At 36.9% G+C, this 18,223-nt stretch overlaps 2 protein-coding genes across 2 annotated transcripts; both read left to right on the top strand.

Moving 5' to 3' along the window:
• Positions 1 to 183: 183 nt before the first annotated feature.
• Positions 184 to 7,790, top strand: LOC103709210 (probable prolyl 4-hydroxylase 9). The gene is made up of 8 exons (XM_008794439.3): positions 184 to 503; positions 586 to 708; positions 1,601 to 1,758; positions 2,447 to 2,549; positions 3,780 to 3,875; positions 5,283 to 5,348; positions 5,428 to 5,547; positions 7,509 to 7,790. The coding sequence occupies exons 1-8, from the start codon at positions 375 to 377 to the stop codon at positions 7,596 to 7,598; spliced, it is 885 nt and encodes a 294-aa protein (XP_008792661.2). The 5' UTR covers positions 184 to 374; the 3' UTR covers positions 7,599 to 7,790.
• Positions 7,791 to 9,985: 2,195 nt separating this feature from the next.
• LOC103709275 lies at positions 9,986 to 17,428 on the top strand. Its single transcript, XM_008794545.4, has 5 exons — positions 9,986 to 10,311; positions 14,723 to 14,884; positions 14,965 to 15,137; positions 15,395 to 17,153; positions 17,233 to 17,428. The coding sequence occupies exons 1-5, from the start codon at positions 10,192 to 10,194 to the stop codon at positions 17,284 to 17,286; spliced, it is 2,268 nt and encodes a 755-aa protein (XP_008792767.2). The 5' UTR covers positions 9,986 to 10,191; the 3' UTR covers positions 17,287 to 17,428.
• The last annotated feature ends 795 nt before the right edge of the window (positions 17,429 to 18,223 follow it).

Raw genomic sequence — 18,223 nt, 5'->3', positions numbered from 1 at the left:
TTATTAATAATTATTATATATTAAGTAATAAATTTTAATGATATTTGAGTATAATAAATTATATTTTAAATATTTTATTATATATATATATCAAATATTAATAATATAATATTTTTTTAATTATCAAAGAGGGTTATAAGAAGGGTAGGTATTTATTAAGTACTAACCAAATCTAGAGCTATACCGTTTTGCTCATCTAATTAATTAAAAAGTTCTCAGCAAGGGAGGTGGGAGGTTTAAAACGGAAGAGGGCGGTGACTCGATTCTCCTCGGACGCCCCGGAGATCCCGGTTCAGTGTCCTCCAAATCTCTCGTCTCTTTTCTTTCATCTCTTCATCTCTTCTCTCTTCCAAGCGAGTCATACATCCGCTTCCATGAAAGGAAACAAAGGGAGATCGACCCTCGTGGTCCTGGGGAGGACCAAGCTTGGCCTCCCCGCCGTGCTCCTCTTCTGCTCCCTCTTTTGCCTCGCCGGCTTCTTCGGATCCATTCTCCTTTCCCAGGTGAGCCCTAGCCCTAGAATCCTATCTCTCCCTCTCCGTCCGTGGTGCTTGTTTCGATCGTTGTATCTTTCCCTTCTTGTAGAATATTCCGGTTGGTGGAGTGCCGCGGGTGAGGGTGCTGGAGGAGCTCGAGGAAGAGGGGGAATGGCGGGCCATGGCCCACGGGGAGACTGGTGAATCTATGATCTCATCGATCCCGTTTCAGGTTCTCCGCTTCTGCTTTATCTTCCCAGTTTTAGCCCTAGTTTGGTTTGTTTTATATCTGGTTGGGTTTTGTTCCGATAAAATTTGGTAAAGAGTATCTTACAGTTATTGCAAGGACGAGTTGATTTGATACATATATTGTGCCGATGCCTCGATACCTGCCTGTTAGGAATTGGATCGTTATGTGAAATTGTTACAATTATCATTGAAAAAGAATGAATTTATGTCCATTCGTGCGAAGCACACAAAGAAAATTGTTCTTTGAATTAGAATAAAATTTGGTTGTCTTTATCTATAAGAACTCATTGAACTTACATTGAGCTGACGCACAATTATCAATGCTGAAGGATAATAGATATGTTTCTTTTAATATTAGCAGAAAAAAAAAATGTAATTTTGAGTATTGAATGACTTGTCTGAACTAAGTTTGATTTGTAAAGGTTTGGTTATCTAAAATCCTAACATATGGCTAAATAAGGCAGTTATATCTGTCATTGGCTGCAGTAATAACAGGATCACAAATTATCCATGCACAGTCTCTACTAGAACTGCTTCAAGTGAGTAAAAACCATGAGAAATCTTGGTTCACTGAGAGTTGCAGAGGGATTTGCATGACTGACCTAATTGTAGTTTATTTCTTACTTGTGATCGGCCAAAACTCGCAACAATGAAATGTAACACCACCTGCCATGAAGCAACCTTTTTCTTATTGTGTTATGTAGTTAATCCTCAGATGATATTTAAGATTTCCAACTTACTGTGGACAAATATTTATTTACATGACATCATGCAATTGTTGTGTTGGTTCTCCAAAATTCTCCCAGTCATGTGAACTCTATTACTTTCAGATTTTGAATAACTAGTTATGTAAAAACGTTGGTGCTTGAGAGCAGGTTTTGAGCTGGAAACCTCGTGCATTATATTTTCCAGAATTTGCAACAGCAGAACAGTGTCAGGCTGTAATGCGAATCACAAAGTCAAAGCTTAGGCCATCAACATTGGCGCTACGGAAAGGAGAAACTGAAGAGAACACTAAAGGAATAAGAACAAGGTAACTATTTTCGCTATATATAACTGCAGAGAAAAATTAACAAAATATATTTCACGATGAGGGATGGTGCTAAGGCTGCATCTTTGCCGGCAATCTTTTGCACCGAAAATTTGTTGTAGTTGTGTTATGTACACTTTTCATAAATGACCCAAGCTTCTCCTTGTGTTCATGTATCGGTTAAGTTGACAGTGATTTTAATATAGTAGAGAAATGATGAGTTGTTGGCTTTTAGCTTCTTAACAGTTAAAAGCGCTACTTTGTGATATTGATTTCAATATAATAAATTTCTTGGTGATGGTTTGGTAAAATCATCTTTTCTTTCTTTGGTTTAGTTTTAGATAGTATGTTATTTGACAATAGATGCATTAACATGCAAAACAAATAAGTAGATTATGATCAAAATTGTTTGTCTTTTTTTTTATACTTGCACCTTCTCAGTAATCTGAATTTATTCAGCTAAATTGTGGGAGCTTTATGTCTGTGTTAGTGATTTAGCATCTAACCAACAGTAATGCATTTCTCTCTTCGACATATGCCTGGTCTCTGTAGTTCTTTAATTCCTTTTGGTGAACAACAACATACATTCTTGCTTTTCCTGCCATGCAGACAGAATGCCATATATCTTGAAATTCTATTATGATTTGCCATGTCCTGTGGTAAATTGATTACTCTTAGCAATTGGCAACAGTTCTGGCACTTTCATCAGTGCATCGGAAGATCCAACTAGAGTCTTGGACTATATTGAACGAAAAATTGCTAGGGCTACAATGATCCCAAGAGACCACGGGGAGGTATTGCTCTGCACATTTTCATGAATAAGATACTCTATGGTACCGAACTGCCCTATATTGTTTTACACAATTGCCCTTTATTCATGGATTGACGTTTTCTTTTAAGTGCTTTGTTTTGGACAAACATCTCTAGGAAATTGCCCTATGTTTCCATATGTGGGCATCTGACCATGTGATTTTAAATGAAATTCTTTTTTGTGTCGACCAATATTACTCCCTTTTGGTATGATGTCTAACTGGGTACCTATGTTTCGAGTCCAGTTGATATCAACTGTTTTGACCAATTTCAGCTCATGGGTTCAATTCACTTTTAATGAATTCCTAACAAGAATCAGCCTGAAAGCCTGTAGCAACTTGCTTTCATGTATAATGTATTCCATGATTGAGATTCGGGATTGTTTCCAAGCAACTTGAAATTTCTAAAGCGAGAAGAGGAGAATATTGTTCTTCCAAATGAGTATAGAAAAAACTTGTCAATCTTGATCAATTAAAGGAAGACATTGAAGTGGAGGTGGTCTAAGAATATTGTGATGAAGAAGACATCATGTGCTATCAAAGCTTCAAGGGAAAAACGACTGACATTATTTCTTCCTGAGGAGCAGCCTGAGATCAGCAATTATTGCTTATCTTTGAAGACAACTTTCTTATTCCAAGATTTCAAAGTTCCTTGCTATATAAAAATTCCAACATAGTTATTGGAATGAATAATAAGCTTGAGACAGCATATGTTGTCTATGCCAAAGGCCCAAAGTTGAAAGATACCTAATATTGCACACAAAGCCTACATTCAATATATGAAATTCTAGAGACAGAGAAGTGCGGTAAGAATTGCTTCTGTGTCTTCACCATGAAGTCCTAGATCTTCTGAAAGGGAATTTACTGATCTGGTAAAATTGAAGTAGTAACATCCAATTTAAAATATATGCAGTTAAATGTCAAAGAAGATCTAATTAGGGTAGAAGCTTGAGCATTTCATGTTCTGGATGCAATTCAAAAATTACAGGACATGGTGTTAGGATGTTTGAAGTTTTCTGACTCGTATAAAATATCCTGTAAATGAGAACCCATAAATTAAAATAATCTCTGTGCATCTTGGTACTCTGATATTCATATGGCATCCAAAGTTATACTCTTTCTCTATCTTTTCCTTTGTTAAGTTAGTTGCTTCTCAATTTTGGATAACTATGAAATACTTTATAAGTAACATGAGGGGTTATCACCATGTTGCAGTCATTCAATGTCTTGCGCTATGAGATTGGGCAGAGGTATGCTGCACATTATGATGCATTCAACCCATCTGAATATGGTCCGCAGAAGAGCCAGAGGGTACACATTTAGAGGCCTAAAATTTTGTGTGATTAATGCTTAATATTCTTTTACTTTCCATAGGTATTTGATTTCTGACGTAGCACGTTTTCCATTACTTGCATTGGAACTTTCAATATGTTATCGTGCACATGTGCATACTGAGGCATTTTTAGCTTGTTTGATGGATTAGTTCCATGGCAAGTCACATTTTCTATTGAGTATGCTTGTACATGTGTCTTACATATGAATAGCTTGGTATCAACAGTGGTAGGTCATATTACCCATGGGCAGGAACTATAAATTAGTCCAAGAAAACAACTCCACTTTTAATTTAAACTTAGGTTCATTAATGTCCATGTCCATTCCCTTTAGTGGAAATTCGTAATTATTATAATGAAACTTACTTTTGCCTTAAAAATGTTCTGTTAACTGTTCACCACTAAGTGATGTATACTTGTGCGTGTCAAAAAAATCTCAGGTAAGTAAAATGACATGGTAGCCGAGATTCTGATTTGAAACATTTTGTCAACATATCTGATATACTGATTTATCAACTCAGAAAATCCCAAGATATGGTTGCTGGGTTAAATTATGAAAATAATTGCAACAGTTTGATATTTTGGTCTGATCTGTTATAGTTGATTTACAAATTGCCCTGGATATTAAGGATCAGCAAGATAAGACTATATTCTTCAACGTTATTTCTATGATTTAGTGCATGACTTTGTGGTCTTCCAGATTATATTTGTGCTCAATATCGCTGAATTTTTAAAGTTATATGACTGTGTATGCAAACATAAGTACTTTTTATGAGAGTTTAAGTTTTTAAAATTTTGACCTGCCCTCTGGTAGGCAACATTTATTATGTGAGGTAGAAAATACTTTGTATTAGAGGACACTCACTTACTTTGATGCTGCCATGTCAGCATGTAAATGAGCATACACAAAATCTGTGCTTGTTTAGCATATTTTATTTATTCTTTTCACCTTACGTTTGTTGCCATAGGCGTCTCTTGCAATAACATTATTTTTGTTTCAGCTTTTGCTTCTCAGTGGAAAACATGAAGCCTACATATTTATTTAGTTATTTGGTATTATCATTTTTTTTTGGGCTTCTTAGATGGGTTATGTCAATTGGCACCTTCCAAATGATTAGTAACATTCTTTCTTTCTTATTATCTGAATCTATATAGCTCAATTACATATATTGGCAACCTAGAAATCTTACCCTGAGATGACTTGCTTTACATTTTACTTTTGTCCAGTACTTCGGTTAATGGCCTCATATTTTCCTTTCTTGCTATGGGCGAACTTCCTTTTCGGTTTTTTGCACCTAATCTTGTAATTGCTTGATTTCAATTTGGTGCTTATAACTTGAAGAAACAAGTTTTTTTTTTTTTTTTACATGTTTATATAATCTCTCAGGTAGCTTCTTTCTTACTGTACTTATCGGATGTTGAAGAAGGGGGAGAAACTATGTTTCCTTTTGAGGTAAAAAGGTTTGATTGCTGCTCTTTCTGAAATTAAAAATTACTGCAGTTGTAATATAAGGTTCCATTTTGTTTTGCAGAATGGATTAAATATGGACATTGGTTATGATTATGAGAAGTGCATTGGTTTGAAGGTGAAACCACGCCAAGGGGATGGTCTTTTATTTTATTCGCTGTTTACAAATGGCACAATTGACCCAGTAAGTTCTCTATCTTTAGCTCTTTCACAATAATACCTGATTCCTTTGTAGAAGTTTGTAGAAGTTTGTGCGCTTGCATAATTCTCTGCTGACAGATGATGCAAGATAACAAAATTGATAGCCTTTCAATCTGATTAGTAAGTCAGATTACAAGTGCTGATCTATATCAAGATCACTTTGCTACGGTAAATACAAGCTATTTGATCACTATTGATGGTCTTTAAATTTATAGGGAACTAGAGAATGTGCTTACTAGTGTGACAGGTTCCCAGTTTGCATTATTTAGTTTGATATTTACGTAGTTATATGCGATATATCTTTGCATGGATAACTATACTGGCTAAAAACCTGGCACGATTTTGCCAGAGGAGCAATTGAGATTTATAAGGTTAGTAGCAATAAGCAAATAATAAGGTTACATGTTGCAGGGGAATGAAAAGTTTAGAAGATGGACTAGGAAATTAAAAGTAATAAACTGAAGGTTCTTTGGAAATTAATGAAATGAACCAGACAAGAAACTTTTATGTTGGGTTTCCTACTTTTCCACTGTTACTGTATTTCCCCGTATTTCATCCCTCCAAGCAGCTAGTGTAGCAATGACCATTCAGCTTTCTGAAGGAAGCGCTTTGTCATAGTTGGGTTATCATGAAGTGCTATCTTCTTTTCTATAAAGCAGGATGAGGAACATGGTGTCTCCTGAAATTTTAGTCATGTAGTATTTCCTGGGAAGCTGTATGAAATTGAACAAAGAAAGAAAATATGTGATATGGATGACTCAATATTAAAGAATTGTCTTTTTAACCATGAATGAAAGAAAATAGAACTGCATATAGCATGATATGCACCAAAACCTGTATTGAATATATGAATTATGTTCATCATTTTTTAAAGCTTTCAACTTTTAAGGGCTCGTGAAGGATAGAAAAGAGCTACATAGTTAGAGTGTCATTATTATGAACAATGTATACTTGATTGAGGATTATTATGACATTAGGGATAACAATGATTATGCATCGAAGCATGTGCTCAATGTATGACATTCTTTTTCTTCGGTACAACGACATTTTTTTAAGGGTCAGGGCCTGGAGCCTGTATCGGTCGGCCGGTAGCACAGTTCGGCTTGCCCCCGTGTTGTTCCATGCCAGGTTCGTACCGACACAATAGAGAGGGCGAGGGAGAGAGAGTACGGGAGAGAGGAAGAGAGAGAGAAAGAGGAGGGGAGGGCCGCCGGAGGGTCGGAGCCCTTGCTCCGGCCGTCCGCACCTCTCTGAAACAGGGGTCCATCGAGATCTTTTTTTATTTTGAAAATTTTAAGTGAAGTTTGCAAGGGGTTTGCCAACTTTACTTGAAAATTTTAAGTGAAGTCGGCAAACCCCTTGCTGACTTCACTTAAAATTTTCAAAATAAAAAAAGGCCCCGACGGATCCCTCCTTGCTCCGGCCCTCCGGCGGTCCTTCCTCTCTCTCTCCCTTCCCCCCTCTCTCTCTTTTCTTCTCTTTCCTTCTCCCTTTGTGCCTCCCGCCGGTTAACCATTTTGAATCCGGAACCATCCCGGTCTGCCGCCGGTACGGCTCAGTACGCTCCGAACCAGATGGACCTTGGGTTAAATCTAACTTTTTATGCACTCGTTTTTTTCAAAGACATAAAGACATATTTTAAGATATGAATATGAAATTTTCTTGAAATAGTATCGATTGAGAAAGAACTTGGAAATTCTGATAGATTACAGAGCTCGACAACCAACATCTCATGTTCTGAGATCAACTTGATGGTGGTGTGCTAGTTCCTATAATTTTCAACGCACAAAGTTCACATGTAGACACTGGAATTGGATTCTTAAATTATGTCTATAAATGCTCCCATTCGCACCTCTTGTTAGGGTGTGAGCTTGAAATATAGGGTGAAGAATAAAGGCAGGTTTCAGAGTTATTTTGATTGATTGGAATTTGTTGTATATGCAGACATCACTTCACGGTAGCTGTCCGGTGATTAAAGGTGAGAAATGGGTGGCGACAAAGTGGATCAGAGATCGCACTAAAGAGCTAATGTAATTTTTACCATATGCTTCAATTTTAGAGAATCTCTCCCCCTTTTTTTCCGCAGTCATGTGTTTAAATTTATATGTTCACAATGTATGGGCATCTTGGCGTATTAAATGTAACTTATAGAAAAGCCACTGATTTGGAAGAGTAAAATCCTGTCAATATCCAATTTAAATATGAAATCTCCCCATCTGAATCAAATACCTTTGTTTTCCAACTGGATTAAAAAAACTTCTTTTGGGGGAGCAAAAAGCTTTTTATTTTGTTATGTAAAGTGAGCTGCTACTTACGAGTCACATGCTCGTTATTCAGTGACTACTATGGTACTACTGCTGGCATGGTCTTATCATATACTTGATACAGAAAATTCAAACAAGTAATTTTTATGTAGATTTAAATACGAAATGCTCTATGTAAATTATGGGATGCTTTACTGATCTTAGCAAGAAAGCACTTCCATATTTTGCTGAAAGTCTAATAGATAAGATGGCCAGGAGGGCTGTCTGTTGACCTTGAGCCACACAATATAAATTATGTGCTTAGCGTGCATAATCTGATGAAAAATTTTATGTAGCTGTAGTATTGAACTCATCAATAAATCGCCTTTGTTTGCACTATGATCTTTAACAGGGAAAGCAACCTGATTTGGTATTTGTCCATGTTATATTTTCACCATAAATCAGATCTATTTTAGTATTTCCTTTTTTTTTTGAGAAAATAAAATTTCCTCTTCCAACTGCTGGTACAGCAATCCTGGATGCCTGTAATTAGTCTTACGATATCTGGATGAGACATTAATATATCTGAGAGAGGTTCCTAAAGGTTTAGCTCAGGTTTCTTAATCAAGGTGGCTGGGAATTGTAGTACTCTCTTTCTTGTTCTCTGTCTATGGAGCAGGTGGTGATGAACATCAGGATTCAAGGAGAGTTAGCCAGGGGGCATGGCTGCTACGTATACAGATGGATTGAGTTGGTTTCACCTCTGGGTCCATCATGTGTTGGGTTGGCTCCCGGTACCAGCCAGCCAGATCTTTTGGGTGCAACACACAAGTTGCCAATTGACAGATTCTAGTTATTTAAATCAATCAGAATGTTAAGTGATTTTTTTTACCTATTTTGTTCTAATACCTAAAAGGACTTAGTCAGGGCACAGTGTCTCATTAGTTGAAGACACGGTTATAGTATTCTTGTCATCAGGTTTTAACAATTGTGGCCTCAAAGGTTGAAACAATTATAGGTCCACGTAGTGTTACTTGGCCGTGAAGGGGGAAAAAAGGTTGACATATATTTTGGATATTACAATGGTATATATAACAACGAAACAATGTGAAGGAATCTATTTGAACCACTTGATTTTTGAATTAAAATAGTAGCATATTGTAGATATCCAAGAATTATTGTATTTGCTGAATTTGGCAAACAAAATATCCAATAATGCTCATATTGCGACTCTTACATATCAGCAGTATAACATTATAATGCATATCAGTTATTCACTGGATAGATCTTTGGTACTTATACAAGATAAAAAAACTTAGAGATTATCTTTCAGATAGTATTTTTTGAGTGAGGCGTTGACTTGTGACAATATATTTTGCATCCTTCATAGATAGGGGACACATTTAAATGGTCCAATTCGGATCTTGCTTACGTTATCAGCTTGATCATCTATCGATAACAGAACCAGTTAGCACCCATCTACAAGTAATATTTGGGGAGCTTTTGATGACAGAAACTAAAAAGAATCCTGGATTCTGCAATCATCTACGTCTGATTAAAAAAACAGAATCATATAGATGTCAGTGATGCAGTTACACCGAGCTGGAAAAAATTATCCAAAATAGAGGATCTACACTTGGTTTTCCTTACAAGCAAATACAAACTCGCATTCTTTCGCCTACATGAGACTTGGAACCAAGAATGATTTGGCTGGCGAGACAACTAAAGCTTATTATTACATTATCTTGAAAATCGCGTAATCTTGGCATCTAATTACTACATTTTGTAAAATTATTTTGAATTTTCGGATAATCTCCTATGCTTCATTAGACGAGTCCAATAGAACCGTGAACATTCCGGTTCCGGACATCCACCGGCGCTGCTGTTACCATTTATGGGCGTTACATGGTAGGAAAAGAGACGCCCGTGCTCGACACCTTTTACGAACGGATGGAATTGTTCTCACCATACAACGTGGACGGTAGACTGTCTTCCCGCATATAAAATCCTGTGCGCGAGTCAGTAAAACGTCATTTTCCTTGTCCGACGCACCCGTCCATCGAATCCGGTCGTGGAAAATAAGAAAAAAGGAAAATCTTTAATTGGGGAACGTGACCGTAACGGCTAGTTTTCTCTTTGAAATTTTTGCCATCCACCCCCCCCCCCCCCCCCAATCCATATCCTTCTTCTCTCAAGAACTGCGACTCCCCAACCTCCCCTGATCAGATCTTGAAACCCTTCTTCTTCTAGGGTTTTATAGTTCCTTTCTCAAAAGACCTTTTCTTTCTGGAAAACCATCCATCGCTCTCTGGTTTCTTGGTTTCGGCGAGCATTTCTTCTGTTCTGCCCAGGAACTCTGGCGTTTCTTGAGCTCTCTCAACGCCATGGAGTCGAGCTGTGTCACCGCATCAAATGGAGCGAGCAACGAGGCCGTTGACGTTTTGGAGAAGAAGGAACCGCATCGTGAAGCATCGACGACACCCACAACCGGAAGTGGCAGAAAGGTACTCTCGAAGGAAATCTAACTCCACTTTAGGGTTTATTTTTCCATACCTTTTCTCTCAAGATTTGAGGTTTAGTCTGTTCTTCGGAGCGAGAGTGAGACATCTATCTTGTTCAAATCCGCTATGGTGTTTCTGAGATGATGTTACCGGATCCTTTGAATTATATTGCTGGATTGTGTCAATTTTCTTGGTTTTCTTGATGTTCTACAACTTCTGATCTTATTTCAGTCCCTTGATAATGGATCGGTGTCCCATGGAATTCTAGATTGAAATTTAACCACGATCTTGGCATACCATGTGACACTGGAATTTTCTTTTTCTTTTTTCTTTCTCTTAATTTTGTGGGTCTCATTATGTCGGTCACTACGATCAATTGAACACAGATTTGTATGATGAGAGGAGTTAATTCTATTTCTAGCCCTAGTCTAAGTATGTCATTTTGGTCTTAGTTGACAGGTTCTAGGATAGGAATGTGCATATTCATGAAAGAGAGATGGGATATATTTTTTTTTGGACAGAAAAGAACTGAGTGATGATTTCTACGCTGTATCATGCTGTTTTTGTATGAATAAAAAATGGCTTACTTAAAAAATTTTGGCTTTAAACTTTGTGTTGAATCATGCTGTGTATATAGTTTGGTTCCCGACTTGGATTCCTTGTTTGTAATAGAAATATTGGTGACTCTGTTTTTGGATATGGTAACAACCGAGAAGTTGGTGACAAGCCAGCTGAAGAAAAGGAAAATGGGAAATTTTAGTTTAGCCAAAGCATGAAAAATGATAAATGATCGCATGTATTTGGTCACAGAATTAAGTAATTCTTTTAAGTGGAAACAAATATTGTGATAGCTAAGAAAAGAATATCATGGTAATTATTTTCATTGGGTATGGTTTAGAAGACATTAGCAATTCTATACATGTAGGGGTTTGATACAAGCAGAGAGAGTGCATAACCAGTGTGTACGACATGCTGTCTACTCCATGTCTTAGATTGGGTTCACATGGTTCAGTGGTGCAGATTATGTTTGAATATCTGCTTTCAATGTATGTAGGCATCAGAAAGAAGATTTTTGATTGTTGAACAGTGAAACTGTTGGTTCACTTACAGTTTTGTATTGTGTATTTGATTTTTAATTTGTTAATCACAAATGTGCGTCCTTATTAAGGCAAGGCATAGTCTTTTCTTGTATGTGCATAAGTTAAAAACAAAATCTTTTTCAGATTCGACAATATAAGCTATGGTTTATTTAAGGAACAATATAAGCTATGGTGCAGATTATGTTTGAATATCTGCTTTCAATGTATGTAGGCATCAGAAAGAAGATTTTTGATTGTTGAACAGTGAAACTGTTGGTTCACTTACAGTTTTGTATTGTGTATTTGATTTTTAATTTGTTAATCACAAATGTGCGTCCTTATTAAGGCAAGGCATAGTCTTTTCTTGTATGTGCATAAGTTAAAAACAAAATCTTTTTCAGATTCGACAATATAAGCTATGGTTTATTTAAGGAACAATGCTTTGAAACCCACCAAGAGCTGCACAAGAGACACCCACTCACCTGAAAATGGAGAAATCCGGCTGAGGATTAAGTTTGTTCACGTAGGTTCTGGTTAGGGTATCTATTTTGGGATCCATTTTGGGGTCCAAGATATTTCTGATTTCTATTTACCTCAAGCATCTAGATGTATTATATATTAATAAAATATAGAAACATGGCTGAAAAGCTGGTATCTAACTCAAAAATTTTCTTTATGTTGTTTATAATCGTAGACTGGTTTGCTTTTCAGTGTGTAATGAATTCAGTGGTTATCTTTTTGATTTGGATGCTTAGCATGCCAAAGGAAAAGGAGAATAATTTTCAAACCAAGATCTATGTGATGGATCGGTGAGCTTAGCAATAAAATTCTTCCTCTCTTGATATTAGTAAGAAATTCCACATATTCAATTTTGTCCACTTGTTGAGAACATGCCATTACTGTATCTATAGTTTAGATATGTCGATGCCAAAACAGTTACCACTATATTGACTCACAGCAGTGTGTTTTACAATGCCATTTCTTATCTACTCTTTGTCTTTCAAATATTAATAATTTGTGTTTTTCTTTGCTTTTTAAAAGCTCTGCCCTTGAAAAGTTTCTGAATTTAATGTGACGTTGCCCTATGAGGTCGGCCTGAAAACAGCTGCCTTCACTTTTGCCTTTAGGTTTCAGGAAACAGTTGACGGGCAATGTTTGAATATCTCATGTTATGCACACTCATATTTGTACTGAGAAAGCAAGCATTTTTGTTTAAAAAAAATTACATAGCCACAACCATCACTCCCATGCCTTATTTGGAATATTTGGATGAAGCTTTTTAAGTAGGAATTTGAACTAACATTGTATATTTTTTCAGGTAGTCATAGTCATCAAGTTGGTCTTGCAGCTAAGCTGGGGTTGGCAGATTGCCAGTTTCTTATCTTATCTGGATGAAAATAGAATATGTTGTTATTTTTTCACTAAAGAAAGTACCAAAAATTTCACATTTTATGTCAGATAAAAAGAATAATTCATATTAAATTGATTTTTCTGATGTTATGTCCAAGTTGAAAACTGTTTAACTTAAATCGACAATTCTAAGCACATTTATTTTCAGTTTATGCTAAGTGGATACGTGTGTAAAAAGGAAAATTGAATGCACGGTGAGAAAATCTGGCTACGTTTGCACACAGCTATAGTTGAAAGAGTTATGAGCCAGAGATATCTGGAAAACAATAATATATTTAGACCTACTGGCTTAACCTGCACCTAATTCAAGAGGACTATAAGTTACGCTAATATTGCAAGGGAGAGTTCTACACTTTAAGGGATTCACCTTGGAAGAAGAGTTTACTGCTATCTTGACTTATGGAGAAGTTTTATCGGAAGAATGATCACATGGATACCCTGTGCTCTTGGTTTACAGACTTGACTGTGGAAGGTGGTCTAATGCAAGCTGTGGTGTTTGCTATTTGAACTTTGAAAAGACTATAGCTGATTTCAGATTAATTTCTTTAATACGCAAAGATTTCTTACCAATTTCAATCTCTACTTGATTTTTACTGGAACTCCTTAGTCTAATGCAAGCTGTGGTGTTTGCTATTTGAACTTTGAAAAGACTATAGCTGATTTCAGATTAATTTCTTTAATACGCAAAGATTTCTTACCAATTTCAATCTCTACTTGATTTTTACTGGAACTCCTTAGTAAAACAGCACTTCAATGGACTGTATAACATGACAAGTTTGTCTCTCCTGGTCAATGTTACTATTGAAGGGCCTAAAAGGTCAAAATTTTCTAGGTATGGAAACAGAAGATTTAAATCTCATGATGTCATTGCTTATTTAAGCAAAGCATATTAAAATGCATCATTGTTTGAGCGACTTTGTAACACATTTTCCCATTTTACTTTGTCTAATACTCATTCTTGACTCTGACGATACATTTTTCCAAATGTGCAAGTGGTTATAATGTAGATTAGTCATCAAGAAGTGCCGAAGAGGGGAGGGGGGAATCCAACAATAAGTATACAAGTGTTGCAACATGGTGGTTTATTAGGCATATATGCAATAATTTATGGAACTATGTCATTCCCACTAATTAATGTACAGAAAATTCCTGGATGATGTTGCTCGATATAATGAATATGAATTTGTTTTTATCATTACTTTTATCTGATCATCACAGGTGTATGGGATTTTATGAAGCTGTGTCAATATTGTTCTCTTGCATGTTTATATGCATACACATATATTGAATGTTTTTATTTGTTTCTTGTATTTATAAATATATGGGAGTTGGTTTAATTATAGAGCACTGGCATATTAGGAAATTAAATGTAGAAGTGAGATTTCCACACTGAGACTTCCAAGTGAAGCCATAGCATAACCGACAATGTCTTTTCATTTGATCAATCTTGTTATACTTTGTCAGTTTTTTGGTTCAAAACAATGTCCAAGACAAGCTTGATTCAACCTTGCCTCTGTTTACATCAGGCACTGTTAAAAACCTACTAATTAACGTATCTGCTGAAATCATCTCCAAACAAAGAGGACTAGAAGAATATATGTTGAAACATGTGTTGAATTTTCAGCCAGACCAGATTAATAAGATAATGCCTATTGGCATGTCGTCATTGTGTTCTTGTTGAAACTGTTACCAGTGGCTTCTGGTTTTTATTGTTGTCATTTCTGCTCGCCATACATATTATCTAATTTGTAAATTCTTAATTGAAATCTATATTTAGATGACCTTAGCTGCATGCTGATAATATAAAGATGAAGTTATTTTAGATGGAAGCATTTTCTTATATTGCTCCTAAAAGATTATATGCAAACTTACAGATCATAGAATTAGGCTATTAATGGTATCTGCTTCTGATTGCTTATATACAGAGTGGTGGATCGAAGGATATTGGAAATTCAATTCTAAAATCTATCAACAAATCCACACTACAAATTAAGAAGCCTCCCTATCGAAGAAGTGCTTCTCCAGTGAATTGGTTTCCACGGAAAAAGACAGACTCTTACTTAAAGAGAAAAATAAGGCGCCTGCAGGTAATACTGTCACCATCAATTTATATGTGTGCTCTACAGATCATTTTGCATTTCATACTAATATCTGTTACTTCTTGTAGGAGGTTGGAGGGATGAATCTCTCTCTTGATGAAACTCTGGGAAATGCCAACCCTCACTACACTAGGATGGCAAGGGAAAAGATTGCAGCTAGAGAGGCAGCAAGCAAAGCTATGGAGGCTCGTAAAGCTGCAATGGTTGAAGCCTCTTGGTGCCGAATACTTCGAGCATCAAGGTGACATTCTACTAGAATATCACATTCATCATTATACAAAGGCTTGTTTGGTTGCCCATAATTGGGCATTGGAACTTGGTTCAGCCCGTGGGAGACCATTTCAGGCATTTGGCTGGCCTGATATGGAGCTAAAGTGAATTCCTATACTGGCCCAATTGAGAGAGAAATGCCCTGAAGTAGCTTCAGACCACTTCAGCGAAGTGGACTCCTTGCAGTAACTCAGTGTATTGACAATCTTTTTTTGTTTCATTATGTAGGATCCAAAGCAAAGATGCAGTGGCTGAGTTGGAGAAGGCAGAGAAGTCTGCAGCAGAGGCTTTTGAAGCAGCAAGAGCTATGGGAGTCATGATGTATGATAGACCTGATTGTCCAAGGCAACCATGTGAAATAGAAATATCTGCTTCCATTGGAGGAAGATCCACTCACACAGTCACTGCTTCTTTTGAAACTGCTTTCGAGGTAGATAAAGAAGTCGCTGCAGCAGTTAAGAAAGCATTTATACGACTTGCAAATTGTCCCTCTTCCTCAAATAAAGAAGAATTTAGAGATTTTCTGCGTAAAATCAGTCAGAATCCCGACACTGATGATACCGTGGTGGAATTATCAGAGACAACTTCAGAATGCGAACCTGATCCTGGAGGCAATACAGTCAGGAAACAGGAGAGAGAAACAAAAGAAAGAAAGCAGAAAAGCGGTCTATTTTCAGCTGATTGGAATGGTAGCTCTAAATCAAACATGGAGCTTGTTGACATGATGCTCGACAGGCTTAAAGGTTTGCAAGAAGATGAGCTTTCTTCTCTTGCTGTTATTGTTGCCACCTGTGGTCTGAATGCTGCTCTTCTTGAAGTGGAAACTGGCAAAGAACATGATCTTGAGCCTGTTAGCAACTGCACAATGGGATCGCTAGGAACAGGGGCAAGAAGATACTCTGGCATTGCATGTTCTATGGATGACCGTTTGAAAAAGAAAGAAACTGTGACAGAAGTACCCAGTCTCGACAAGTTTTTAGTGAAGCATGTCTCTCGGCTTGAAAGAGAAGTTCAAGAAGCACGAAATTTAAAGAAGAGCAATTTGGCATCAGAAAATCTGAAAGCTTCAGGAAAACCTGACACACCAGTTGCTGATGGTATTGCAGCATCCTCAGAGTCCACCTTGGACCTTGGAAGCATACTTGTAAAGCATGTCTCAAGACTAGAAAGGGAGATCCAGGAAGCCAAGAGGAACTCTCACAAGAACAGTCCATCAGAAGATGGGAAGACTATGGAACTCCATGTCGAAAAGGAAATCAACACTGAAAATGGGACATCTGAATCTAATGATATTGTCGCACCGTTATCGGAGTCCACCCCTGATTTGGGAGGAAGCCATTCTTCAGACCATGAACAGGAGATCATGTCACATGAGAAGGAATGCAAACAGTCGAAAACTTCTCAAGGTCTGAATGAGGAGAAAGAAAATATAGACTATGGCATGCTTATGCCATCTTCCTGCACTGCAAGTGAGATGCATCATGCTACTAAGCACATGTCTCGTATTGAAAGAGCTAAACTGGAGGTATTGAAAGAAACAAATGAACACATGGGTCTTGATAAAGTATTGGTCAAGCCAGAGAAAATGCAGGCCTTGCAACATGGAAGTGACAATGTGATGCCGAGAGGCCAGAGGAAGCAAGGAGCCGATATGACAGCTTTAGAGAGTTTAGATAAGGTCTTGGTAAAGCATGTTTCAAGACTTGAGAAGGAAAAGTTGGCCGTTGGAACAAAGGAAGATATGATGCCAGCGAGAAAAAGTGATCCGCGACCCAAAAAATGTGCAGGGAGTTTAGATGGAATTCTGGTCAAGCATCAATCGAAACTTGAGAAGGACAAGTTGGCTGCCTCTCAACAATCAGCAGATTATATCAGGCATGTGGATTCTCGTCGAGAAGCGAGGGAAAGGGAGCTGCAAGAAGCATGGGGAGGCTTGAGCTTGGGAAATTCTATACGACCACACCTCTCGAGGCTTGAGCGAGAGAAGGTAGGCATTGATGTGTTGTTACTCTTTCTTGTTTCTCCGAGTTTAAAAGTTTTGAAAAATTCTAACCGTTATGTTACAGGCTGCTTGGAGGAAAGCTGAGGAGGAAGAGCGAAGGAGAGAAATGCAGCTATGAAGTAAATCTGAGGTTCTTTTCCTTGCTGATGTTTTTCTGAATTTCCTTAAAGATATGTTCATTTTCCTACCTGATGTACTATGCTTGATGGGCCTATAATGTTGAGTAGGCCCTAGAAATATTGGAATAGGTCGGTTTGATAGACCAGGTACAAATAAAAATTTTATATTTTAATCCAATAAGATAAATTTGAGATGACAAAAAGATAAAAACAATAAAGTCAAGCCAGGGTTGAATTGAAGGTGTAGTTTTTAATATAGAATCATGTATGGTATATATGATGAAGTAGCATCTAGAGAAAGTTACAAAGAAAAACACTTTGAAATGAGTGTTTCAAAAGTGAGAGAGAGGGAAAAGAAAAAAATTTACCAAAGCTTACTGTTAGGATTCTTCTTTTAATTTGCGATTAAAGCGTATAGTGTAGGTGTGCTTTTGCATAAGCTTGCTTTTCATATGCAAATAAAATGGTAATCTAAGCCAAGTTTCTAAAAATATAGCTGGGTCTAGTTAGGCTTTAAACTGCTCGTCTAAGAACCTATATTAGTTGGATTTAATTTAAAATTTGGGACTCGACTTTAACCCGTTCGGTATTTTAGTTGGGCTGGATCTGAATGGATGAACAATGTTGGAGCAATCGTTAATTGGTTCCATCAGGTCTCGCTGGAATTCAAATTTTAACTTTTATTAATATTTTGCCCAAGAGTCAAGACTTCCGCCCAAGCCTTAGGTCGCTTGGCTGGGGCTGAGTTAAATATAGGGAATTTATGCTGAAGTAGGTCTTCTCGGGTGACTAAGTTGCTCCCTTCCATTTAACCAAGAATAGCTGCTTCACATAAGTGGAAACTAAGGTGCCATTTAGCATTACTTTTATTTTTTTTTTTTAATTTTCAAATAAAATAAAATATATTTTTTAATTCTTCTAAAAAGTAAAATTTAT

This window comes from Phoenix dactylifera, unplaced genomic scaffold (assembly GCF_009389715.1).
Source record: "Phoenix dactylifera cultivar Barhee BC4 unplaced genomic scaffold, palm_55x_up_171113_PBpolish2nd_filt_p 000007F, whole genome shotgun sequence".
NCBI classification, from domain to species: domain Eukaryota; kingdom Viridiplantae; phylum Streptophyta; class Magnoliopsida; order Arecales; family Arecaceae; genus Phoenix; species Phoenix dactylifera.
This window is presented reverse-complemented; position numbering and strand designations above follow the sequence as displayed.